Source organism: Vidua chalybeata, chromosome 20, assembly GCF_026979565.1.
Source record: "Vidua chalybeata isolate OUT-0048 chromosome 20, bVidCha1 merged haplotype, whole genome shotgun sequence".
Lineage (NCBI taxonomy): Eukaryota > Metazoa > Chordata > Aves > Passeriformes > Viduidae > Vidua > Vidua chalybeata.
Window position 1 is genome coordinate 7311697 of NC_071549.1, and position 23136 is coordinate 7334832.

General features: G+C 40.5%; 1 protein-coding gene across 3 annotated transcripts in view; it reads left to right on the forward strand.

Moving 5' to 3' along the window:
- The window catches only part of TAOK1 (TAO kinase 1), a 69732-nt gene that overhangs the window by 23911 nt on the left and 22685 nt on the right, over positions 1 to 23136 (forward strand). For 2 of the 3 annotated variants that reach the window (XM_053961378.1, XM_053961379.1), the window contains exons 2-12: positions 5099 to 5325; positions 9417 to 9488; positions 12378 to 12479; positions 13308 to 13353; positions 14243 to 14339; positions 15129 to 15242; positions 16008 to 16099; positions 18672 to 18765; positions 19396 to 19477; positions 21273 to 21440; positions 22271 to 22474. In XM_053961378.1, coding sequence (XP_053817353.1) covers positions 5194 to 5325; positions 9417 to 9488; positions 12378 to 12479; positions 13308 to 13353; positions 14243 to 14339; positions 15129 to 15242; positions 16008 to 16099; positions 18672 to 18765; positions 19396 to 19477; positions 21273 to 21440; positions 22271 to 22474 — 1203 coding nt within the window. In that variant the 5' untranslated portion in view covers positions 5099 to 5193. Of the gene's footprint in view, positions 1 to 5098; positions 5326 to 9416; positions 9489 to 12377; positions 12480 to 13307; positions 13354 to 14242; positions 14340 to 15128; positions 15243 to 16007; positions 16100 to 17232; positions 17257 to 18671; positions 18766 to 19395; positions 19478 to 21272; positions 21441 to 22270; positions 22475 to 23136 lie in introns of those variants that run through there. The other variant, XM_053961380.1, reaches the window with a different exon arrangement.

Below are 23136 nucleotides of genomic sequence, written 5' to 3' on the forward strand. Positions count from 1 at the left end.
ATAGTTTCAGTTTATCATATTTAGGATACTTGTGGAAATTTTCAGTGTCAGCTGGAAGCCATTCAGGAAATTTTTAATAGTGTGTTGAGAGGGTAATTTAATCTCAGCTTCATACACTCCCTGGATCTGACCCATATGCAAGTAAGAGAAAATCCCTTTTCCCATTTTTGATAGTTGCATGATGACACTCATTCCCCATCTTATTTGATGCTTGTGCATTAGAACATCCCAGAGAAAATTACACTAAGATTTAGCGACTGTTTGCACTACCAGCAATGCAGATTCTTAAAAAAATCTAAATATTATTTTCTAAATGAAGTTATATTGTGGTGGGGAGTTGTTTTTTTTTAGTGGTGTGAGGGGTGTTTTTGTTTCTTATTTTATTAGTTTGAGTAAGAAGATCTGCAAAGAACCAGTAGTTTTTTGTGTTGAATATTCACTTTTTAGTCTTTCCTGTTAGTGTCAGCTGTGAAGATCATAGGAGCTGTAACTGGTCTCCTGCTTGGTTTGTTTGTTTTTAAAGTGTCATATATATTCTATCAGGGAAAAACACACAATGTAGCTATTTTGACAGCAAAGAGAAGTTTTTATAGATGTTACTGTGCTAAGTGTATGGGATACCAGATGACTATAACATAAAACAAGATTTATGTCTCGAATTGTAAATAACTTTGTTTATAGTTCAGTAATAGAGGACAGCTTTCCTGTTGGCCTCCACAGCCATTGTGGAAGTTTGTGTGGCTCGTGTTCCCAGTGAAATGGGAAGACACGGGATGATGGATACAGAAATCTGTTTGTTGTTTCCATTTTGTGCTCACATGGTATTTGTTTAGCTCTGGTTCTCATATTCTTGTTGGATGTGTTAGTTCCTTAAAATGTCATTTGTAGGGACAAAGCATGCTGCTCTTCAGTGCTAATCATCTCCAAGCAAATGTGTGGTGTAATTTGGTTTCTGCAAACTTTTGAACTGTCTTAAGCAACTAAAAATGTTTTACTGTATCTCATGGTTAGTGTAACCAAGTACCTTCTAGTCACTGTCACTCACTGAGTTGGTCTGAATGGGAACTTGAGAAATATGGACAGGTGATAATCTTAGTGTGTGAGTCCCTTCTTTTCTGCAGGGAAGGCCAAGCACATTCTCTTAGTACATTGGTGTATATTACCTGAAAATGGTTATCTGTGACACTGACAGCTGTCAGAGAGTTTAGTGTAGTGTGGACAGATTTTAATTTCTCTGAGGGCTCCGTAGCATAAGGCTGAAATATGCACTTGAATTATGCCAACTGACCATTTTGAGCTTTGCTTGTTCTACTCTGCAGCATCCCAGGGGATGTTAGTCACAGGGGTGGGTCTTACTTGAGCTTGAGATGACATGGCAGAGAACAGGTCTTACCCCGTCCTCATCTTCAGCTTTCTTGTGTCAGAGGTTCAAGGGGTGTGTGTGCACGTTTTAATATAGCCATGATTACAGGGATGTAACATCTTATCGATTCATAGACTTTTGTGGATGTGTGCATGTGGTTTCTGCTAACTGATAGTTGTTCAGATGAAAGTAATTTGATAAAACATTTTGGCCTGTAGTCAGTGTCATTTACACCAGTAATGGTAGCCACTAAATGTAGTGAGTTCAGACTACTGTGTGGAAATAGAGCTGGGTCAGTCCTGTGCCTTGGTCATTCCCTGGTTTGCTTTGAATCTTTCCCATGTTCCTACACCACCTTACTGGTTAAGAGTGAAGTCCTGGAGTTGTGTTTATGCAGGCAATATTCTCTTTTCGTATGAGTGACACCTAGGGGAAAATGTGGGTTTATTTTTTCTAATTTTAGCAGCCTGCAAGGTGGCCTGTAGGTAGTCACACAAAGTCGGAGGGTGCTGTATCCTGTTTGCAGTGCCTGTTCCCTTGGCCAGAGGCAGGATCCAGCCACCTGATCTGATCTAAAGTGAGATGATCAGTCCCATCCACTGGGAACAACTGTATTTAACAGTATAGCTGCACCAGTCCAAAAATCCTGTAGTGAATAGACTGCACTGATGGAAGAATGTAAAATACCCAAGTGCAACATGACTGTACTTCAGAAAACCAGCTGCCTGCTGGTGTGTGATTTAATTTTCAGTGCAGTTTAGTAGTAGGGTTGATTTTTTTTGTTTTAATCCTAAGTCTCGCCTGTATTTTTAATACACTTAAAATAATGCAATGGCTGCTTTGCGTCCCACTTCTCCTGCTTTCCATTTCCCCACAGCATTCAGGTGTCATTACCGCAAGGCAGGAGGCAGAGCTCTGCTGCTGGCACTGCTGGGCTTTGGCAGGCAGTTCCTGTTGTCTGGGTAAAAAGAAGAAGGAATTTAATATTGTAGCATCCATAAAAATTGGAACACTTCATTAAGCGAGACTGTGCAAAGCTTTCTTATGGATGGAATTTACATTAATGCATTTTACTGCTCCATATGAGGAGATCAAATGATAAGCACAGTGCCATGTACACCTTTGCAACTATTCTGTTAAATAGATTTTAATACTTAATCGTTCTTTTTCTCATGCATTTCAAAGCATGAGATAAAGGATAAAGATAATGAAATTTTTCTTGATGTTCTCAAGAATAAAGGGGAAAAAAGTGTATTTTAAGGTGTATCACGGTAGGTGAGGAGTTCTGCTCTGTCCCGTCCCACGCCTGTGTGTGTTGTCAGTGGGCCTGGTAGGAGTTTCAGCTGCAGGAAGAAATGTTCCTGTTGATGACATTTCAGAGGCATGCTCAGAGAGGATGCCAAGAACGAGTCTGGTGGCTGGTTTGGCATGGGGGGTCGGTGGGGAGGGGGAGAAGGCTGCTGGGAGAATTCCAGCAGCCCCATGAGACTGGGGTTCTCAGCTGCGAGCGCAGGGTTTTCCCCTCGCGCTGGCTCTCACTCGCACGCCCGCTCACGGGGACATGTGACTTTTGGCCATATTAGCAGGTTTATCCAAGCCTAGCCCCTCTGACTAACAGATGTAGGGAAAAGGGCATTCTGGGATTGCAGCAGTTGCTTTTGAACAACAATGTCCTTTTTGTAAGAATCTGATGCTTCTTAAAAGATGGAACATGACATCATTACCGTCGATCCAAGAAACATTCCTTCAATAATACTGAGTGTGCTCTGGTTATCAGCTCCCTTCCCCCAGCTCCTTTCTCTTGCTTTTCTGACATGCTTTTTGTCTATTGTTTTGTTGGGGGCTGTAAATGTGAAACAGTTGTCTTTCAGTGTTATGTGCTTGCTAGAGCTGGAATCAAGTGGAATATTGCTGATATACGAAAAAGAAGGAAAAATAACAAAACCCCCACTTTTCCTCCAGCTTTCATAAATGTAGTGTGCTTCAGGTATGGGCTGAGCTAGAGCTAATTATTTCCCTTCCCACACAGTATTAGTTGCAGTGTTATGCAAGGGAAGGTGGGGATATCTCAGTCCCATTCCTGTGCATCCCACTCGGCCTCACTGGCAGCTGTGTGCAGATGCTGGTTGTTCCAAGGCTCCTGCAGTGATCCTGCATCGATAGGAAATGTGTGAGTGCTCAGCAGTGCAGTGTGGCAGAGTTGTGAGCAGCTGCATATTTTCTGTTTGTGTGTATATGTTCTTCTACTTGGTCCACCTCTGGGATTTCAGTGTCAGCTTTTCCTTATCCCCTGAGAGCAGGCTATCACGTAAACACATTCTGGGTTGCATTATAAATCTCTTCGAATGCTGACTGCTTGGAGGAAAATGCTGGATTTTGCTTCCCGTCTGTGCTTTCTCTCTCCCATGCGTGTCTTCCTCAGAAAAACTGGAGTCTCCTGTGGAGTTTACAGCCAGGTACATCTTGGCTGTGAAACACAGCCAGGCTCTGCAGCAATGCTGGGAGGTCTCTAACAAGGAGCAGGCAGGCTGTGGCACATGCTGCAACTCTCCAGAGAAGAGAACCACTCAGCACAAACATGCAGGAATATGTCTTTTTCCATCCTTGCAGGAATTGCTCTGCGGGGACTGGAAAACAAATGATTCATTGATGGTCTAGAGGCTTGGAGAAAGGTGGAGTTGGTAGTGTCCAGAAAGGGAGGAGAAATGGACAGGGCCTTCTGATGTGTTGTTTAAACTCAGGTTTGTTGTCTTTCACATCTTCATAATGGAAATAAACCTCAGACTTCTTTAAAAAACAAATTTGAGATACGAAATAGAAATTTTAAAAGTGCAAGTCTTGGCCAGACAGATTTTTTTGGAAAGAAGCAAGATGTGTGATTAACTGCCAGTGACAGAATTGCTTTTATGAGTGATGATTTATAGGGATTTGATAGGAAATCCTAATACCTCCCTTTAAGAGGAAAAGAAAAGGGTTTTTTATTTGTAGTGGTTTTTTGGCATCACCTGTTCTAATGATACAGTAAGATTTTAGCACAACTTAACAGTATACTTTTATTTTGGATAAATTCCAAGACACAAAGCTTGTAGTAAATGAAACTGAACTCATGGTGCAGACAGAAAGAATTTTATACATTCCCAGTTGTGTCTGAAGTTGCAAGTTCCTCTGAAGAAAGTGTTTGCCAATGGCCTATTGTCCATTGTCTCATGTGCCAATCAGAATTTAAATGTCTGTTTGCCTCTGCTGGAGCGGAGCAGAAGGAGGAGCATCCATCGGGTATCTCCTGTTCTGGATGCTGTTTCTCTGAAGAAAGGGGTTGCAAGTTTATCTCTGAAGAACAGGCTCTTTGTGACAGACGTCACGAAATCCAAACAATTTTTTAGGACACAGTGGGTGTAACTCTTCAGAGGGAAGGTGTCGCGGTAATGTGCACTCACTGGTGATGAGCTGGTTGTCGCTGTAGGTCAGAGATTCTCTGACTGCTCTGCAGGTGATCGAGCAGATGTTGGAGCATGGAATGCACCTCATTTTGTGTTTTGATTTTGGTTTCTGTCCTAGATGAAGTGCTTGACTGGTGTCACAGTGGGGCTGTGCGTTATCCCGGCACTCAGGGTGTGTTGCTTCACACACCAGGGCTGCTTGCTCTGGAGGAAGTGGAAGCTGCTTTGCTGAGGCTTGTTTCAGGCTCTTTGAGCAGAGGATAATCAGTGAAGGATTGCAATCTTTTCCTTGCAGTAATCCATGCTGAAGAGGCTCCATTCATACAGATGAGCCAAGGGTTGAAGCAGCACTTTAAACCCAGATAGTCGGTCGGCTGACTGCCCAGCAGGATGCCATCAACCAGCCGAGCGGGCAGCCTGAAGGACCCCGAAATTGCAGAGCTCTTCTTCAAAGAAGATCCAGAAAAGCTCTTCACAGATCTCCGAGAGATTGGCCATGGAAGCTTCGGAGCAGTTTATTTTGTAAGTAGCACCGTGACTTGTGAATTTTAGCTGTGTTTCTTTTTAAACTGTGGGTGTAGGCTTTTTTGAGCATAATGAGGAAAAGAAACTACTATGACTTTTTTTGTGTGGTGTTTGGGGCAGAGATGTTATCTTGTGTGTCTGTATGGTCTCAATCCTTTCACAAACTTGCAGTCTCTACAAGGTGTTTGCATACAAAAAAAAAACCCTAGAAACTTGGTCCATGCCCTTTAGGTGAAACATTATGTTGCAAGCAGGGATTTATGTGCAAATTAAAACATGGACTTCTGCTTCATCAATTCTGAGTGGCAGTGCACTTCTCTTGGTCTGATCATCTCCTTATCACCTCTTGTTCCTTGAGAGAAATTGAGTTCTCTTCCCCTTTGTGCATACCCCGAGGCTCCCTTCAAGCCATTCTTTATGTTTGACACCTGAGTGTTGGTGCTTTTGTTGTCATTTGTCCTGTCACATCCATTCCTACTGCAGGCAAGAATCCCAGTATCCATCTGCATAATACTTGCTTGACATGAACAGGATCCTCATGGCAACCTCAGTGCAGCTTGCTGTGTGTTAACCAAATATTGTGGGGCCTTCATTAAAAAGCACTTTCCTCAGAAAACCTTTTCACGTTTATAATTATAGGAGGTGTGGCCAAACCTGCCAATTTTCCTTCAGAAAGCCATTTGTGTCACTATTTTATGAGATGCCTATTCAGTGTTAATAATTGCAGCAGACCATGTTGGGAACCTTCCAGCACAAATTTAATGCAGCACAGATGAACTAATTAGGAAAAGCTTCTTAATTTTGTTCCCTGCCTAAAACTATGAGCCACCACTGTCTGGGAACAGATCTGGGGGAGGAACTGTTTTCTAACGAAACAATACTCACCTGTGGCCTTAAATTCACCTCATTTATTCACTTTGGTTAAAGAGTGAATATTAAGGGAGGGAATTGACAAATCTGTCTTTCTGCTGTGTGGAAATATTATTGAAGAAATATTATGGAAGTTTTTTGGGAACACTATCTTTCAGAGGCATGCATGGACCACACAGATATGGAAACCCACAGTGCAGCTGCAGATAGCCTGTGAGCTGGAAGCAACAGCATTCCCAAACACCAGCAGGAAGCTGCCATGGGGTATTTGTAGCATGCCTGAACTTTGTCCTTGTGGTAAGGGCTGATGGCCCATTACCAGCTCCATCTCCAAAGCAATTGCAACTCAGAGGCCATTAATTTCTAGCCATTCTTTCTCTTTTCCCCCACCATTTTAAATCACCAGTTCATTACAGATCGGTATTTACTCACTGTAGAGTGCAATTACTTGCTGGCATTTGGATTGTGCTTCTTTGTCAGAAAGTACCTCTGATTTGGCACTTGCATAAAGACAAGTCTAAGCAGTGCATCACACAATCCCAGCCCATGTAGGGGCTTCATTTTTGTCAAGACAAGGTTTCTGATAAAGACACTATTGCTGTTTCTGTGTTAGGAAGTTTAAACCTGTAAGTTTTGTGTTGTGTCTTTTTTTACTACTAATGGCTGTGAGATGTTGAATCTGAAACTGTTCTATGCAATGTGCCCCATCCTTCAGACAGAAGCCCAAAAGATCAGAGAGACAATATGGAGAGGGAAATTTAATGTGAATTAAATAAGCATGAATAACTAAACCATAGGGGAGTCTATCTCTTGGGCACTATATTCCTCTGTAAAACTAGAATTAAAACTTCTTAACTTTCTCAACAAAACTTTGATTCTGCTACTGCAAACAATTAAACTTTCTCTAATTAATATAATATGGATTATAGTTAATAACTGCTTTAAATGATATTACTGAAGCCAGTGACATACTCCACTTTTTCTTTTTGCATACTTTGCCTGTATCAATGCTGAAGCTACTCTGGTGACCAGATGTTGATCCTTTGTGTGGAGTTTTTGGAGGAAAGCAGGATATATGTGCATACATGTCTGCCATAAAACAAGCCTTGCTCATTTGGATGGTTAAAGGGAGCTGGCCTTGCACATCCTCCTGGCTTTTGTCTAGGAACTGTTTTTCAATTATCCAAGATCACAGGGAAACTAACAAAAGCAAATGAAACTCTGTGATTTTAATATTTCTGGGGTGTCAGCCAGGACAGTTCTCCCTCTCTAGGACTGTAGGTGTTCAGCACACTCTGTCAGGTGTTGTTTCCTTGGGTTTTCTGATGCAAAGCATCCTCTCTCCAGGCAGCTTTCATGGCATACAGCCTGCACCAAAAAATGTGGTTGATAAATAGATGTGGGGGTAATTACCCAATAGAAAATCCATATAATCCTGAAATCTCCCCTGCCTTATTTAAAATAGAGTTTAGTGTTTCACTGTTGGTCGTACCCGTGTTCTTTCCCTTTAGCAGTGATCCCACCAATGGGTGATATACATTGATCTTACTCCTGTCTCTTTGTTTCTGTTGCATCCTTCATAGCAGAAAGTTCCTTTTATTTTTTTTTTCCTTTTATAATTGATATGAATTTTGCTGGTTCACCTCATGGTTTTAGATTCTTAGAAACTGCAAGTCTGGCACCTCTGAATCATTTTTGGTATTATCCTTACCCTACTCCCTGCTCTGCAGTGTAATAATAGCTTTTGCTTGACACAGGAAACCTACTACACTGGAACACTGCAGATGGAGCAGAAGAATAACCCACTCTCTTTTGTTAGAGCTGGGTTCCTTCTGCTTTACTGTAGTATTTTACTTCCCTGCTTTATTGGCAGTTCTTCACACAGTTGAATGTTTCAGAGATTGTCTCTTGTCAGTAAAGATCTAGCAGTCAGAATTTTATTCTAACTTTTTTGTCTCAAACAACAAAAATAGTCACCCCCCCACCCAACTTTACAGGTACTATCAGTGAGAGGATCCCCTCAAACAGAAAGAAAAGTAAAAAGAGTATTGGCTCAAGCTTATCATAGCCCGTTGAAATAAAGACTGACAGGGAATTCTGGGAATCTCTTTAATGAACAGCAGAATTAAAACATGACTGAAAAACCTTTTTACAAAAGGCAGAGCCCTAGTACTTCATTAATCCATGTTCTGGTAGGCTGTTCTTGATAGTATAAATATATTAAAAATCAGCATTTTCATCAGTCATTGTGAATGCTGTGGTGCACATTATTCTGATTTATATAATTTAGCTTCATGTCTAAGTTGATTATTATTATCAGAGAGACTCAGAGGTCTTTTCCTCCACCACCCTCCTGTGCTGCTGAAATCTCTTAACAGAGGAAATCTGGGGTCTTATCTGGAGCCATTCTTCCTGCAAGGTGCTGCCTCTTCTCCTGCTGTGGAGAATGAGCCATTGCTTTGGTGCTGCATTAAACAAAGCTTCTTGTCTAGTCCTTGCATTGTTGCTGTCTGAAGTCAGGAAGTTTGCCTTTGAAGTGTGAAAAACTATGTACATTTATGGTGCAGTGTAAATAACAATACTATGAAACTGAGAAGTCTCATCTGAAGATGGGTCACTTGGATTGCTGCCATGTCTCTCTGTATCATCTGCCTTCCTTTAAGACACAAAAACTAATTTTTGGGAGCACTGGGGAGAAACCTGCTCCAGACACTGGTGGCTATCTCCAGTCCATTATGGGACATCTTTCCATATGGTTTGAATGGAACTAGGTGGCTGAGCCTTGCTTGTGTTTTATGTGGCCTGGACCTGGGCAGGGAGAGAAGTTGATTTAGGGAAAATCCCTTCTACTTGAATCAGAGCTGCTTTTATTAGCTGTGATTTTTAGTTTAAGTTACAAAGCTTGACTCCTGCAGAGACTTGGTAGATGCTGAGCATGGAAAAATGTCACACCTTGTCTCCCAGACAGGAGAGTGATCTTTCACTATGGAAAGAAATTTCTAATTCTTGCAGCAGTCACATCTCTTGGAAGATATTTTAGTTTAATTTATTAGTTTAGATATTAGATATTAATTTATTAGATATTTAGTTTAATGCTCTACAAAAGTTAACTAAGAATAGAGATTATTTTATGAATGTATGTGGTTTGCATCTTATGGAAAGCTGGGGCCTGAAGGATTGTCCACATCCTGATGGATTTTCCTGTTTTCCTGTTACAGGCACGTGATGTGCGCACCAATGAAGTGGTGGCCATCAAGAAAATGTCATATAGTGGGAAGCAGTCCAATGAGGTATGTAGAACATGGTGTATATTAAACCTTGATCATTGCAAATAATTACTATATGGGATGATTTTAGTTAGCTTGGGTTCCTGCAGGAGAAATATTTTCTATAACTGTAAAGGTGAGTAAGAGTACTGTGTAAACAAAATAAATCTGTTTTCTGTTCAGTGTATTTTTGTGTAATCTGTTCGTGAAAAAAGAGGGGTAGAACTCTCTTCTTTCAGAGATACAATGGGCTCTTTTTGGGACCACAGAAATGTGTAGCCAGAAAAAAAAAAAAATAAAATGATGGGTTTGTATGTTGGTGTCTTACTGACCTTAAATGTTCCATTTTAAATACCTTTCCAAAAAAACATGTTGCTTCCTGGACAAAGGAATGACAGGAATGGATGCAGTAGTGAGAGCTTCTGAAGGAACCTTGCTTGTACCAAGTAGTGAGGCAGAACACACACCTCCCTGGAATGACTGTGCTCATGAGCAGCTGAAACAAAGGCAAAAGTGGTGAATGAATGAGTGTGAAAATCTGAACAGCAGCATAATTCCAGAAGAATTGCCAGAGCCAGGGATTAAGACAGTCTTTGCTGAACGGTTGTGGGCCTCTGAGATTTAGACATTAGCTGTTTTCATGGCCACCCCAGATGTGTCTCCTTTCCCTAGGATGCTTAGCAGAGAGAGTTGATTTTATACTTGAAATGTTTAAGTGCTAATACAGATTCTTGAAAAGCCCACGATGACACAAGCAGCTAATTTGATATTATTTCTGGTAAATAACATCTATCAAATCATGGCATGGTTTTTCAGCAGAAGTATTTCTCATAAGCATGTTGTCCAAAGCATTTATGGTTCCCTCCCTCCATTCTCTATATTCCAATCTCACCAGCAGTCTTGCTCTGATGAGTTCAACTAACAGCTCATTGCTTTCTGTGCCTGCCTTTTGTGTATTGATCATCTGTACTCCAAGGAGCTGAACTATTCCTTCCTCTGTGTGTGTGTGTGTCTGTGTAGGAGGTAGAGGTGGCAGTGTCTCTCCAGCAGTCCTGAATTCTAGCTTCAGAGTTAAATTTGCTATGCCTGTTTCTGTTTTGTCGCTGCGGTGACTTGTTTAACTGTGTACTGATGAAAGAATAATTTGTACTTGCTACTTGTCCTACTGTTTTAATTACTGTGAGCTATAAATACTCTATTCACATGAATGAAACAAACTGTGCATGCTTCAGAAATAGCTTTTGTTTGTCTTCAATGCGTATGTTTCTTTATTTTGAAGAAAGTAATAAGACCAGGATTAAAACACTTTCTATTTTACATCCATATTTATTTGTTTTGTTCAGAAGTTCACTGGAGTTATGATTGAGCCTATGTAAAGAAAATTGATAAGGGCATTCTGGTATCATTTGGTTTCATAATAAGATTTTATCATTGGTGGGAACAGTTATTCTCTCAAATAAGGTCATATTTTACACTAAAAATAGGTTTAAAACCTTTGAAAAATGTAGTGCTGTGCTCTTAATGTGATCTTGGAGCTTTTTTTTTATGCAGGAAGTCATGAATACTTCTTCACTAATACATCACTTCTCTCTTCCCAGTGTAGAAATTTAGCTTTCTTGGTTTGGCTTTTATTGCTTAGTACCTCAAGGCCTTTGAGGCTGAAGGTAAAAGGCAACTAAGTCACTGCAGTGCCAGTGAGAGAGTTTATGTTATAGCTGCACTGTGTCATTCTGTAGCAATTCTGGTGCTGAGAAATGCTTAATGTAGTCAATCAGCTGCCTCAGTTGTGGGCTTCTGTATTCTCTGGTTTCCTGTGTTTCTCTGATCCTAAAATTGTTATTGAGGTTTGGCACACGTTTTCCAAAGCCTTAGGGTAGATGGGACCTCTGTCCCTCTGAGAATACTACCCACGTACCAACACGTGAGGAAGAGTGTGCTGAGAGATTAACAGGACCTGGAAAACTTGGAAAGGCTTTTGAGCCTTTTGGTGTTGGGTTCCTCTCCCTCTGGTTAGCTTCAGAACTGATACTCTTGCTCAAAACCATCTGCAGTGTCAACACTCTTACGTGGATGGCTGCATGCTTAAATGGTTTCAGCTACTGCATTTGGTATTGAAGGTACTTTCTGTGGTTTTAGTTTTGCTGTTGCACTCTCAGACTTTTGCCTTTCTTGCCTGAGGAGATGTGGATGTGCAGTATTGTTGGTGCAGCAGTATCAATGTCTAGGCACACACTGGAACTTGACATTTTGGCTTCTTCTGTGCTTTAAAGTTGCACTAACAGAACTCCCCTTATTATAAACATGGCTTTGTTTTATCTGTTTATATTTTTTCTCCAGCAGAACCATTCCTTTATCTAGTAGGTAACTCCTTTTAAATTGGCCCTTGTAAAGATTAAACTAGTAATAGAGAAACATTATCAAGCATGTAGTCAGATAGTTGGCAGCTGATAAAGGGAGCCTCATCCAGTGTAATATAGTAACTAGTAGGGATAGGTCTTGATAGTAACAAGAGTTGAGAGAGGCAGCTGATCCTGCTGAAGGACACTTATCACCCACATCTCTTTCAGATTGGGGTGTGTGTATTTGATTTGACAACAGAATATCCCTTAGTAGAGGATCACTTCTTTTTTGAGGACTTGCTCAGATATTAAGTATGTACCAGTATATCCTATGCACACATATAAATATAAATCATTACATTGTGAGAGATCCTTGCATACAGCCTAACTGATCAGCATCTTATTTTGTAGGTCTGCTGAGGAGTTAAGCAGTGAATATCATAGTGTTGATACAAACTTATTTTGATTTGAACCTTGAGATAGTTTTGCCTCTTAAAATAATTAAATGACGTAATAACAACAACAACAAGGTAACAGTTCTAAAAAGTCTTTCTCTTCCCTTTATTCCCTACAGAAATGGCAGGATATTATTAAGGAAGTCAAGTTCCTCCAAAGAATAAAACACCCTAACAGTATAGAATACAAAGGCTGCTATCTGCGGGAGCATACAGCATGGGTAAGCATCTGCTGCTCTGCACTTCTCTTGCCTTGGTTAAAAGTGCTTTGAAATCTCTCCAGATGGATTTTGGGAGGCACCTGAGCACTGGTGTTGTACAGACTGAGATGAGCATAGCCAAGGGCCTTACACGTGCTCAGCAAACTGAATGTACTTTCTGGAACCAAGATTTAAGGAAATTTTCCCTTTTGCTTAGATTAAATGTTGCTGTTCTAGTGTATTCAGCTTGATAAAATGAGTATTTGAAATAATACTCATTACTAATACTCACTACTAATAAAGTTTTGTAGTGCAATATACTAAAGAAATCATATTATTGAACTAATAGTTTAAGTTGTAAGTATTGTTTTGTGAATTAGCTTCAATAAATCTGTAGGGCAAAGTTTTAGTTTCTCTTTTTGAAATCTGACTGGGACAGAATCTTAAGTAAATCCCTAAATAGCCCTTTAATACTCTGATAAGCCTGTTAAGTGCAGTTTAACATTCCTGTTAAGTATGTGTATATAAAATACGATATGTAATACAATACCTAACTGGTTATGAAAGTGCTTTGGCCTTCCTTACAAGTGGTGTTACTTGGTATCTTACACAGGAGGGTTATGCTTAATTCCAGTTAGAGCTGTACTTGTGGGAGGGGTCAGTGTGACAGTTCTGGGATGGATTTTATGGTACAAGCAGTACTTGCTTTGTTATGGCAGCCTGCACTGTGTGCTCCAGGAATTAGTTCTAGATTTCTCCATACAAGCCTAGAAAACAAGCCTAAAAAATAGTAAATAATATATTTACTATTGCAGATTTTCTAACTACTTTAATTTCTTCCTATAACAGCTTGTTATGGAATATTGTTTAGGATCAGCATCAGACTTACTAGAAGGTGAGTCACACATGTTTATTTGATGAAAAGTCAGAAGTAGAGTACTGAACTAGGGGGTTAAAGCATCACAGAATTTTCACTGAATTTATAGTTTTGTTTGGGGCCAGAGTGTGTATGAATAGGCACAGTTTATCCAATTCTTGCGTAGCTGTAGAGGTTTTTCTGTAGAATATTGGCTTTCCCAGGTGCTTGGTTTCTCCTTGGTTCATATTATTTTAAAGTTGCCAGTCAGCTATTTGTTTGCTTCTGAGTTTCAGGTTCTCCTGCCATGACAGATTTACTTCTGAAAACCCTTGCTGTTGATCCTAATGCTTACTAACAACTGTAGGCCTGTTGACTAGAATAGCACTACAGCAGTGTTAGGGTTGTGCTTGATGAGGTCTTTCATTAGATGGTCGTTTTTCTATCAGGCTTCTTATAGTGAACTGTCTTTGAAGAGATGTGTGTGGCCAGTAAGTTGTTCCTTTTCTTGCCAGAAGCATTTCAGGACCAAAAGCTGAGCTGCCAGAATCTCATCTGTGTTGCTGCAATTTATTTGTGTGTGAATTGCTGTAAATTTCTGGGGTTTGGGGTTTCACTTCATTAATGGAAAACTGGATATTGAGTCTCAAGTAGTTACTTGGGAGAATGGTCACATAACTGACAGGAATGTAGTTTATGGTTGGAGAGTGGTCTCTTTGGTAGTAAATAGCTGCTGGTTTACAGTTAGAAGATTACATCTGATTATCGAATGTACTCTGTGAACTATTTTTACATTTGCTTCTCATACTGAACCTAGTGAAAATGAACTTTTACTGTTTCTGTTTACATTGTTAACAGTACTGGCTTGCATGCTGCAAACTGTATTGTTTTCTGTAATATTGAATTTCACATAAATTCTTCCCTTAAGTTCATAAAAAGCCATTGCAAGAAGTGGAAATAGCAGCAATTACCCATGGTGCTCTCCAGGGATTAGCATACTTGCATTCTCACAATATGATCCATAGGTAAGTAGTTCCACTTTCGCTGTCTCACACACACTTACATGTAATGTGTTTTGTTGACTGTATCCTCTCCATCCCAAATTCAACATTGTAAGCAGAGATTTTCTTTTCACAGTATCCATAGGCTCCCAAACAAGTGATTTATAGTAGTCCAAACACTAGCAAGATCTGTGTCTGTACATGAGCTGTCTCTTACAGCTGGTATTCATAATTTCTACAGAATTCCTTCAAATCTGCTAAACTTTTCAGTGCTGATTGTTCCTGAAGCAGTGAATAGGAAGTGCACCCAGAGAGTTTGTAGGAACTGCAAGGCCAAGAGTGCTGGGGCAGGGAGAGCACTAATTCTTGAAAAATTAGTTTTACACAAACACACATGTTGAGAAGCACACAGTAAGTTTGGGATGCAAATGTTCTTTGTGTTTAAAGTAGCTTCTACATTTTAGTAGGATGAAGAATTTGAATAGTTACATTATTAAGTCATTTAAAAAAGAACTTTGATAAAGGATGTAATTGATTCACTTTTTGCTGAACTGTATGTGAAGCTTATCCTGTTGTGCCATTTAAAGTTCATTTTTAAGACAGACATTAAGACTAACATGTAAGACAAAAGAATCCAAAATCAAGGGCCACTTTAAGCACTTAACCTAATGGTTAAAAGAGTTTGTGTTTGGAGGAAATGTGAGAATATTTTGCACCTTGAACATGTCAATATTGGTGTGTTTCATAGTCTGTCCAATAGGGGGGTTTCTTCTTTGGAGAGGAGTAATACTGACACTTGTATTCTGTCACCAGAGATATCAAGGCAGGGAACATCCTGCTGACAGAGCCAGGACAGGTGAAACTTGCTGACTTTGGGTCTGCTTCCATAGCATCTCCTGCCAACTCATTTGTGGGGACGCCATATTGGTAAGCCAAGAGTTTTACTTATTTCTGCCTTTGTGAAGTGAAAGGATCCTGTATTGGCTATTTAATATACTTGGGCTTACTGGAGCTTGCTTTGTAATGTTCCAGTTGTGGTGGTGATAAAATGTACTTTGTTGGAAAAAAAAGTTTCGATAGTAAGTAGGCTCTGAGTTCCAAGAAGTTGTGTATCACTGTGTTTGTAGTTCACTAAAAGTAATAAAAATATTTTGCTGTTCTGCTTAGATTGACCTAAAGTGGTAGAGGTGGGATTGAATCATCTGTAATATATTTTAATCACTCCCCCCAGTGGTTTAAACAATTCATGTATTCTCATCGTGTCTAGTTGTTGAAATAACTGAAGTGTTTTTTCTTTCATAGGAAAGGCCAGGTTCACTGAACCAGCCCCTTTGCAGATCCCTTGTATGCTTTTGATCTCTTACACCTAATCTGTGGTGTTTACTCAACTGCATGTTATAATTATTTCACCACATTTGGTCAGCCAGCTAAACTATTGGAAATGTGGGAGGGTGAGAAGGTGGTGATACTCATAAATGGAAAGCTGGACAAAGCACAGGAGAACATCACACAGCCTCTACAGGCCTGCACTAGTGTGGGTGCCTGGTCTTTGTTCCCAGTATCCCATGGTCATGCCTGATAGCTTGGGGAATTATTTGTTTATGGTACCTGAAATCAGGGAAACAGTCTGTTTCATACTGATGAAGATAATGTGTTCCATTGTCTATTTTGAGCACCAATTTCTTTTCTTAGGATGGCCCCAGAAGTGATTTTAGCCATGGATGAAGGGCAGTATGATGGCAAAGTAGATGTTTGGTCTCTTGGAATTACCTGTATTGAGTTAGGTAAGTTATTTCCTTTGAAAAAAAATAAAATGTAGTTATTTAATACCTGGAACTTAATCAGTTTAATCACAGTGCAGAAGATTTGTGCTCTTTCTTGTCCTGGTTTCGCAGGGCCCTGAGTTTTAGAGAAAAGAGTGAAATGTGCTTTCTAGAATTCCAGACCAAGTCTCCAGTTTGATGTTTATGGAGCTGGTGTTTTCATTACCTGAAGAAAAAAGAGTTATATAGACAAAGAGTGGCCAAGTGATATCACTAAGGGTGTTCACATTCCGTGGGAGAGGCAGTTAACTTCTGAACTGAAAAACAGTCAATTGCTGAGCAGCTTTAGAAGTGAACCATTAAAGGTACCAATGTGGAGATATATTTAGTGCTATAAGTTGATATTGTTTCTGTGAAAATTTAACATACATTAACAAATTCTGCAGCGATGAAGTTCTGGAGAAGTTGACAACTTCAGAGCTGTATTCAGTGTGTATTGTCACTTCTGAATAGATTTTTTTTCTTTAAACAAAAAGATATTAAATAATCCAATTTTGACGTGGTAACCTGAAACCCAAAGCCCAAAGAAATGATGGCGTTGCCATTAGAACAGACCCTTTAAAGCAGGATGTGAGTTTAAAGGGACACTGTTAGTATGGCATTCTGTTTAAATTTAACACGTCATGTTTTCTTGGAACAAAAACTCCCTGGCTGAAGCACACCATGCACGCCACTGCTCCCGTGCACCTGAGGCTGTCCTCCCATCCTTGTCAGATCTGATTGCTCATGCTCCAACCCAACCTCCATGGAGGAGCAGCCCAGCCAGGCAGTGAGAGCTCTCAGGAACACACTAATCCATGTGAACTGCACAGTTTAGCTAAAAATGCTGTGTGCCATTCCAAAGTGTCAGCTTCATTTTCTTCCAGGACGCGAAGTAGATTCTTTCTTCAGAGCAGATTTTTTTTTTTTTTTTTTTGGTTGCCAATATAAAGCAAGTTGAAGGGGTGTGACTGTCATGACAGAATCCTGCTCTGAGTGGAGTAAGGAGACTTGGCTGGCTGCAGGGCTCCAGGAATGCAGTGAGCTCATGGCCACCACACCCCCGGGAGTCCTGCACGCCGCGTTCTTGCAGGATGAAGCGTGTTGGGCTTCGTCTACGGCTGCTGGCATGGTGGGAGGTGAGACTAGGTCAGGACAGCAGAGCAGTTTAGGCTGGGTCCGTGTGCCTGGCTCATTTGTGTTGCTTTGAGTAAGCATGGGAAGACAGCAGGGAAATGAGATGTCTGGTAGTCTTCTCAAATTATCACTTAGTCTTAGGAGTGGTCTTATTGAGGGCTCAGTTTCAGGGTTTCCAGAAGATTTCTGTTCTATTCCTGTGAGCTAAAAGAAAAAAAGGTAGAGAGAACAGTCAGATAAAATAGTTTAATGAATAATCTGTCTGATCCTTGATAGCAGCAACTAGTTATCTGACAGGTTAGAGGAGGTAAAGTGCTGAATTTGAGGAAAGACTTAAGTCCTCAATTTACCCATTCTGAGGAATTTGTAGGGCTTAGTCCATCCTGCCATAGCCATGAGTGTGCCATGATCTCTGATCCATAGTTCAGTGCTACTATTCCACTCAGAACTAAGGAGCAGACTAAGAAAAGTAGCATTTTTTTCCTTGGTTTTTTGTTTTGTTTTGGTTTGGTTTTTTTTTTGTTTGGGTTTTTGTTTTTGTTTTTGTTTTTGTTTGTTTTTTGTTTGTTTTGTTTTGTTGTTTTTTTTTTTTTTTTTTTTTTTTTGGTTTTTTTTTGTTTTTTTTTTTTGTGGAAGGAAAGTTTTCTGTTGCATTTTCAGTAGTGTAGGAACATCCTCGTGGCCTGACCAGCTTCTCTGGAATGTCTATGGTGAGGCTGAGCTTTATAAAGTTTGCCCCATAAACATTCTGATGAAGCTTCAATTTTGTTGTTACAGTGAGATCATCTCCTTCCTCATTAAGCTTTCATGCTGTGTCAGTCTATAAGAGTAATACAAGCTTGAAAGAGAGAAGAGCCAAAGAGAGAAGGCAACTCTCAAAATAGTATAAAGAGTTGGCCTGTTGCTGACTTCCTGCCCATGTGCTTAGTCAGTTAAGTGTGATTTGATGGTTCTTGTAACCAGCTTTTTCTTCATCACTGCTGTCCTGCTAGAAATAAATATTTCTTAGCTTTTTAGCAACTGTTGATTAAAAAAAACAGAGGGGGGGTGTATGAAGCCAAGAATGCTTAGTGGCTAAACACCCAGTATAGAGCTTACTGTTAACTTACTCCTATTTTAGTACATTACAATGAGTCAGAGAAGTCAACTATGATAAACCACGTAATTTAAAAGCTTGAGAGGACAAGGCATTTGATCTTCAAAGGGCTTTCATCTTCTGCAATGGCACAGGACGTATGCCAACATATCTGTCTGATTGCAGGGTAGGGTTGGTTTGGGGTTCCATGTTCAGGCAGTAGGGATTTTGCTGATGTGGTTTTCTTTTTAAAGGGATGTAAAGTGTAAAAAAAAAAAAAAAAAAAAAGCAACAACATGAGACTATCTCCCTATATAAAAACTTCTTTTCTCTTGTGTGCAGCGGAAAGGAAGCCTCCTTTGTTTAACATGAACGCAATGAGTGCCTTATATCACATAGCGCAGAATGAATCCCCTACACTACAGTCTAATGAATGGTGAGTATTGCTGAGGGAGGAATGTTGTAGGGGATCGCTGTAAATGGAGTGCTTTGTCATGCTGAGTTCTTGAAATGGCTGGAGTCCTGTTGGGAGGATGTGAGCTGGAAGGTTCTCATTAGATTCACTATACATTTCGTACACAAAATTGACCAATTACTAAATATATGTTTGAGACTCTTCACTGTAGTAGGAGCAGGACAGGCTGCTGGAAGAACTTAAGATCCTGTAAAAAATTCTGTTCATGGGTCAATAAACTTTTGAAGCTCCCTAGCTAGCCAAAACTGTGTGGTTTAGTGTTTTTTTAATCACAAACCACACTGTCAATTTCTAAATCCTGTTTTGCTGAAGTATTGCTTTGCAAGATGAAGACACAGCTTGTGTGTAGCAAGTGTCTGTTGCATAAACTTCAGAAGAATAAAGCACAGTAGTAACATTTTGTGCCTCCCAGTCTCAACAACTGTCTTTTGAAAACAGCAAATACAGTAAACTAATTTCAAAAGTTAAAAACTTCCTAATTATGGTTTACTGACCCATAGACAAGCATCCAGATGTGAGGATCTTGACTCCTTAATGAATTAAACTGGGTTGTTAACTTGGTTGGATTTTTTTTTCCTCTCCTCGACATAGGTCTGATTATTTTCGAAACTTCGTAGATTCTTGCCTCCAGAAAATTCCTCAAGACAGGCCTACATCAGAGGAGCTTCTGAAGGTTGGCTTGCTTGTCCTTTCTGTTTTCCATGTGGTATTAAAAGGGGCTGTGCACTGTGATGATGATCTGTCTCATGGTTATGGTTAATGATGCTCAAACACCTTTGAGCTGGGAGTGCTGTGGGGTGTACTGAGCTGGCAGCCCTGGCTTTACTGCCTCTCTGCAGTGCCTCAGTGTTCCCCAGGTGACTTTCCAAGGCAGCCTCGGAGTTCTCATCGTAATAGGTCACTCCACCAAGTGACACTGGATGACCATCGACTTGTCAAGAGTTTTAGTTTGTAAACTCAGTCATTCCAGTGATTGTAATTAATCCTGACAGAGCTGCTGTGCATTACCTAACAAATACCTTTTGTTACTTCCCTCTGTGTTCTGTTGGGGAAAAGGGGGCAAAAAATCCAGTTTTTCCTCAGTGTATTTTTCCTTGGCATGAAAAAGCCTCAGCAGTCTGCAGGCTTTCTCTTGCTTTATTTCTTAGCTTCTTTTTTAATTCTTCATTTGTGCTCCTGAATGTTGCAGGTACTTGGCTTTGCTCACTGTAGTCTGGAGACAAAGCCAGTGGGGTAGATTGCAAAAGGCTGACATGTGAACAGAACTCACAGAGAAGTTGGGTGTTGGAGCTGCTTTTTTTGTGTGACTTTGATGGATTTCCTTTGTGGCATCGGGTGGCATTCAGAATTTTGCTAACTTGTTCTCTTTACAGTGCTTCTGACATTTTGGGTTTCTTTTTGTCCTGGCCCTGCTTCTGCTAAACAGTGTTTTTCCAAATTTTTTGCATTGCAGGGAAATGGATGCTATTTATGAAGGTTTTATCAGCACCTTTTTGCATGTTTTTACCTAAAAATGGCTCTGAGGACTTGTGCCTCTTTGAAAACTGTCTATTCAGAAAGTCAATGCAATTATCCAGGAAAGGTTTCGGTGTGGGTGTGTAGTCCTGCCATTTCAGAATTCTACAGATTGGTTTTATTTTGAGAATGTGCTGCAATGAAAGAGAACATTGATGGAAATGAAACGTTTGGGAACATATTCCTTCCATAACTATAGTCTGAAACAGCTGCATGCCACTTTACAGGGACAGGTAGGGAATGTGCCATGTTGGAAACAGCATTGCAGTTCTCCAAAGGAACAAAATAAAAGTAGTGGTGGTGTTAATAATGACTCATGCTTGCACAGCACATTGCATCTGGAGACTGCAAAAGCTGCTTCTGACATACATAGACAGTTCTTGCTTTACCTATGGGCAAAATATAGCCACCTTTGCAGAGAAATGTGGTGAATATCTCCAAGAGAAGAGCAGAACATGGGGAACTGTTCCAGGACCAGGCTCTGAGGTTCACAGCCTATTTTATGACTCAGAGCTGTATGATGAATATTTGATTCCCAGGCTTTTCTAAACAAGGAAAAGGGTTTTATACTGAGAGTTAGCTGATGAGTTAATTAACATTTGGTTAAAGATACTAGCCAATCTAGCACCTTTAGCTTTTATTTGGTATTTGTTGCTCTTCCCTCACTAAACTACTAGTAGATAATGTCTCTGAAGTCTAGGTTTATAGTGAGCAAGTATTCATGGCATGTAAAATGCTATTTCTGGGTTTTTACACCTTTATTTTTTGGTACAATCATTCTGAAATCTTTCTGGATTATGAAGTCTAAAAATAATTCCAGTGTTAGCTGTGAAGGTGTTCTCCTCCTGTGCAGGGAAGAGGGCTAATAAACCCAACTAGAGCTCATCACTGTGTCCTCAAAGCATGTGCCTTGGAGGCATGAGAGGCCACTTACCTATTTGTGTGTTCTGTAGCACATGTTTGTTCTTCGAGAGCGGCCGGAAACAGTGTTAATAGACCTGATTCAGAGAACAAAGGATGCAGTGAGAGAGCTGGACAACCTGCAGTATCGTAAAATGAAGAAGCTCCTCTTCCAGGAGGCCCACAATGGCCCTGCAGTGGAAACACAGGAGGAGGAGGAGGTGAGAAAAATGCTGAATTTCATCACTGAGCCAGAGAGAATGAGACTGCTATTTAAATAACCACAATTCAGATATTGCTGAAACGAAGGGAGGCTGTTTACACACCTGGCTGTAAACACTGTCTCCCTCTTTGTGCTTGGAATAAAGCTACCTCAAGGCACAAACAAGGACACATAGGGTAGATGCCTAGTGCTGGCAAGAAGCTGTGCCATGTGTTCATGCTTGAGCAGTCAGCTTCCAATCCTGTAAATCCTTGCTTTCTTTGCCTGTTTATGAGGCTTCATGAGAACTCTTTAGCAACTGCAGTTAACCTCTGTTTTTATAGAGAATGTTGTTCTAAATCTAAGGCATTGAGGTTTTTACTTGATTTATTTAAAACAAAAAGAAAAGAGGAAAAGAAAAAACAGGTCATCAGGGAAATTGATTTCTCTTTTTTGGGTTGAGTGCTGCAGTCACCATGCAGAGGAGGAGACTCCTGTGCAGAATGAAGCCTGCAAGGTGCAGGGTCCCAGCTGAGCACTCAGGTGATGCTGGTGTCACAGCAGTTTCTGGTGACACGCTGTGGCTGATACATGATAGAGTTCAGCTTGTTAACAGGCACGCTGTTGAAAAGAATCTGACATCAGCCAGTTAATCTTGACAGGGCTGACTCTTTCTCTCCCCAGCATCCCACAAGAAAAATGTTTCATGGCAATGCCTGGAGGGTGGAAAGTGCCATGACGTGGCAGGTGGATGCCTTTAAAGAGAAATGGAATGAATGTTCCATTTGGTAATGTCCACAGGTACCACTGGGATGGGTCTGAATTTTCTTTCTAATTCCTTTCTCCTAGGAACAAGATCATGGTGTGGGCAGGACGGGAACAGTGAACAGTGTCGGAAGTAATCAGTCCATTCCTAGTATGTCTATCAGTGCCAGTAGCCAAAGCAGTAGTGTTAACAGTCTTCCAGATGCCTCGGATGATAAGAGCGAGCTGGATATGATGGAGGGGGACCACACGGTGATGTCAAATAGCTCTGTCATTCATCTAAAGCCGGTAAGCACTGGATTCTTACTGGAGATCTTCGAAGGTGTAGAGTGGGAGAGAATTTGTTTGGCACAAAGCCAGCTGTTCCCATTCCCAAGTCATTATCTGTAGTTTATATTATTGTGCCCTAAATATCTATGTGAGTGTGCACTGGAGACTTGGGAGAGTGGCTGTGAAGATCTTTTATTTTTCTTGATTCACTAAAAATTATTTTACTGATGGAATTGCTTCAAAAGCAGTTTGCTTTATCAGGAGTAGTTGAAATGGGAGGTTGTAAATAGGTTTGTTTGGTGGCTACCCTTAACATGCATAGCACTGCCTTGTGGGACAGCAGGATGTGTGACTTCCCCTTTTTACCTCCTCATTAGATAATTCTTAAAGTCAGGACCTACAGTAGAAGCTGAAATCAGTTCTGCAGCACCCAGCTTCCCAGCACTTGATTTGAATATTTGTGAATGAATAAAGTGTAGGAAAAAAAATGCAGCAGAAACCACTTTCCCTCTGCCACATGAAGGGTGGGCTGGGGAGTGCCCTCTGAACCAGGCTGCTCTTGCCATGGAGGGGTTATCACTCCATTTGCTCAAAGCACTACCGTTTCTGTGGCTAATGATAGGTGTGGCTAGAATGTCTTGTTCTTTGCCCAGATATGCAACAAAGACACAGGTATTTCC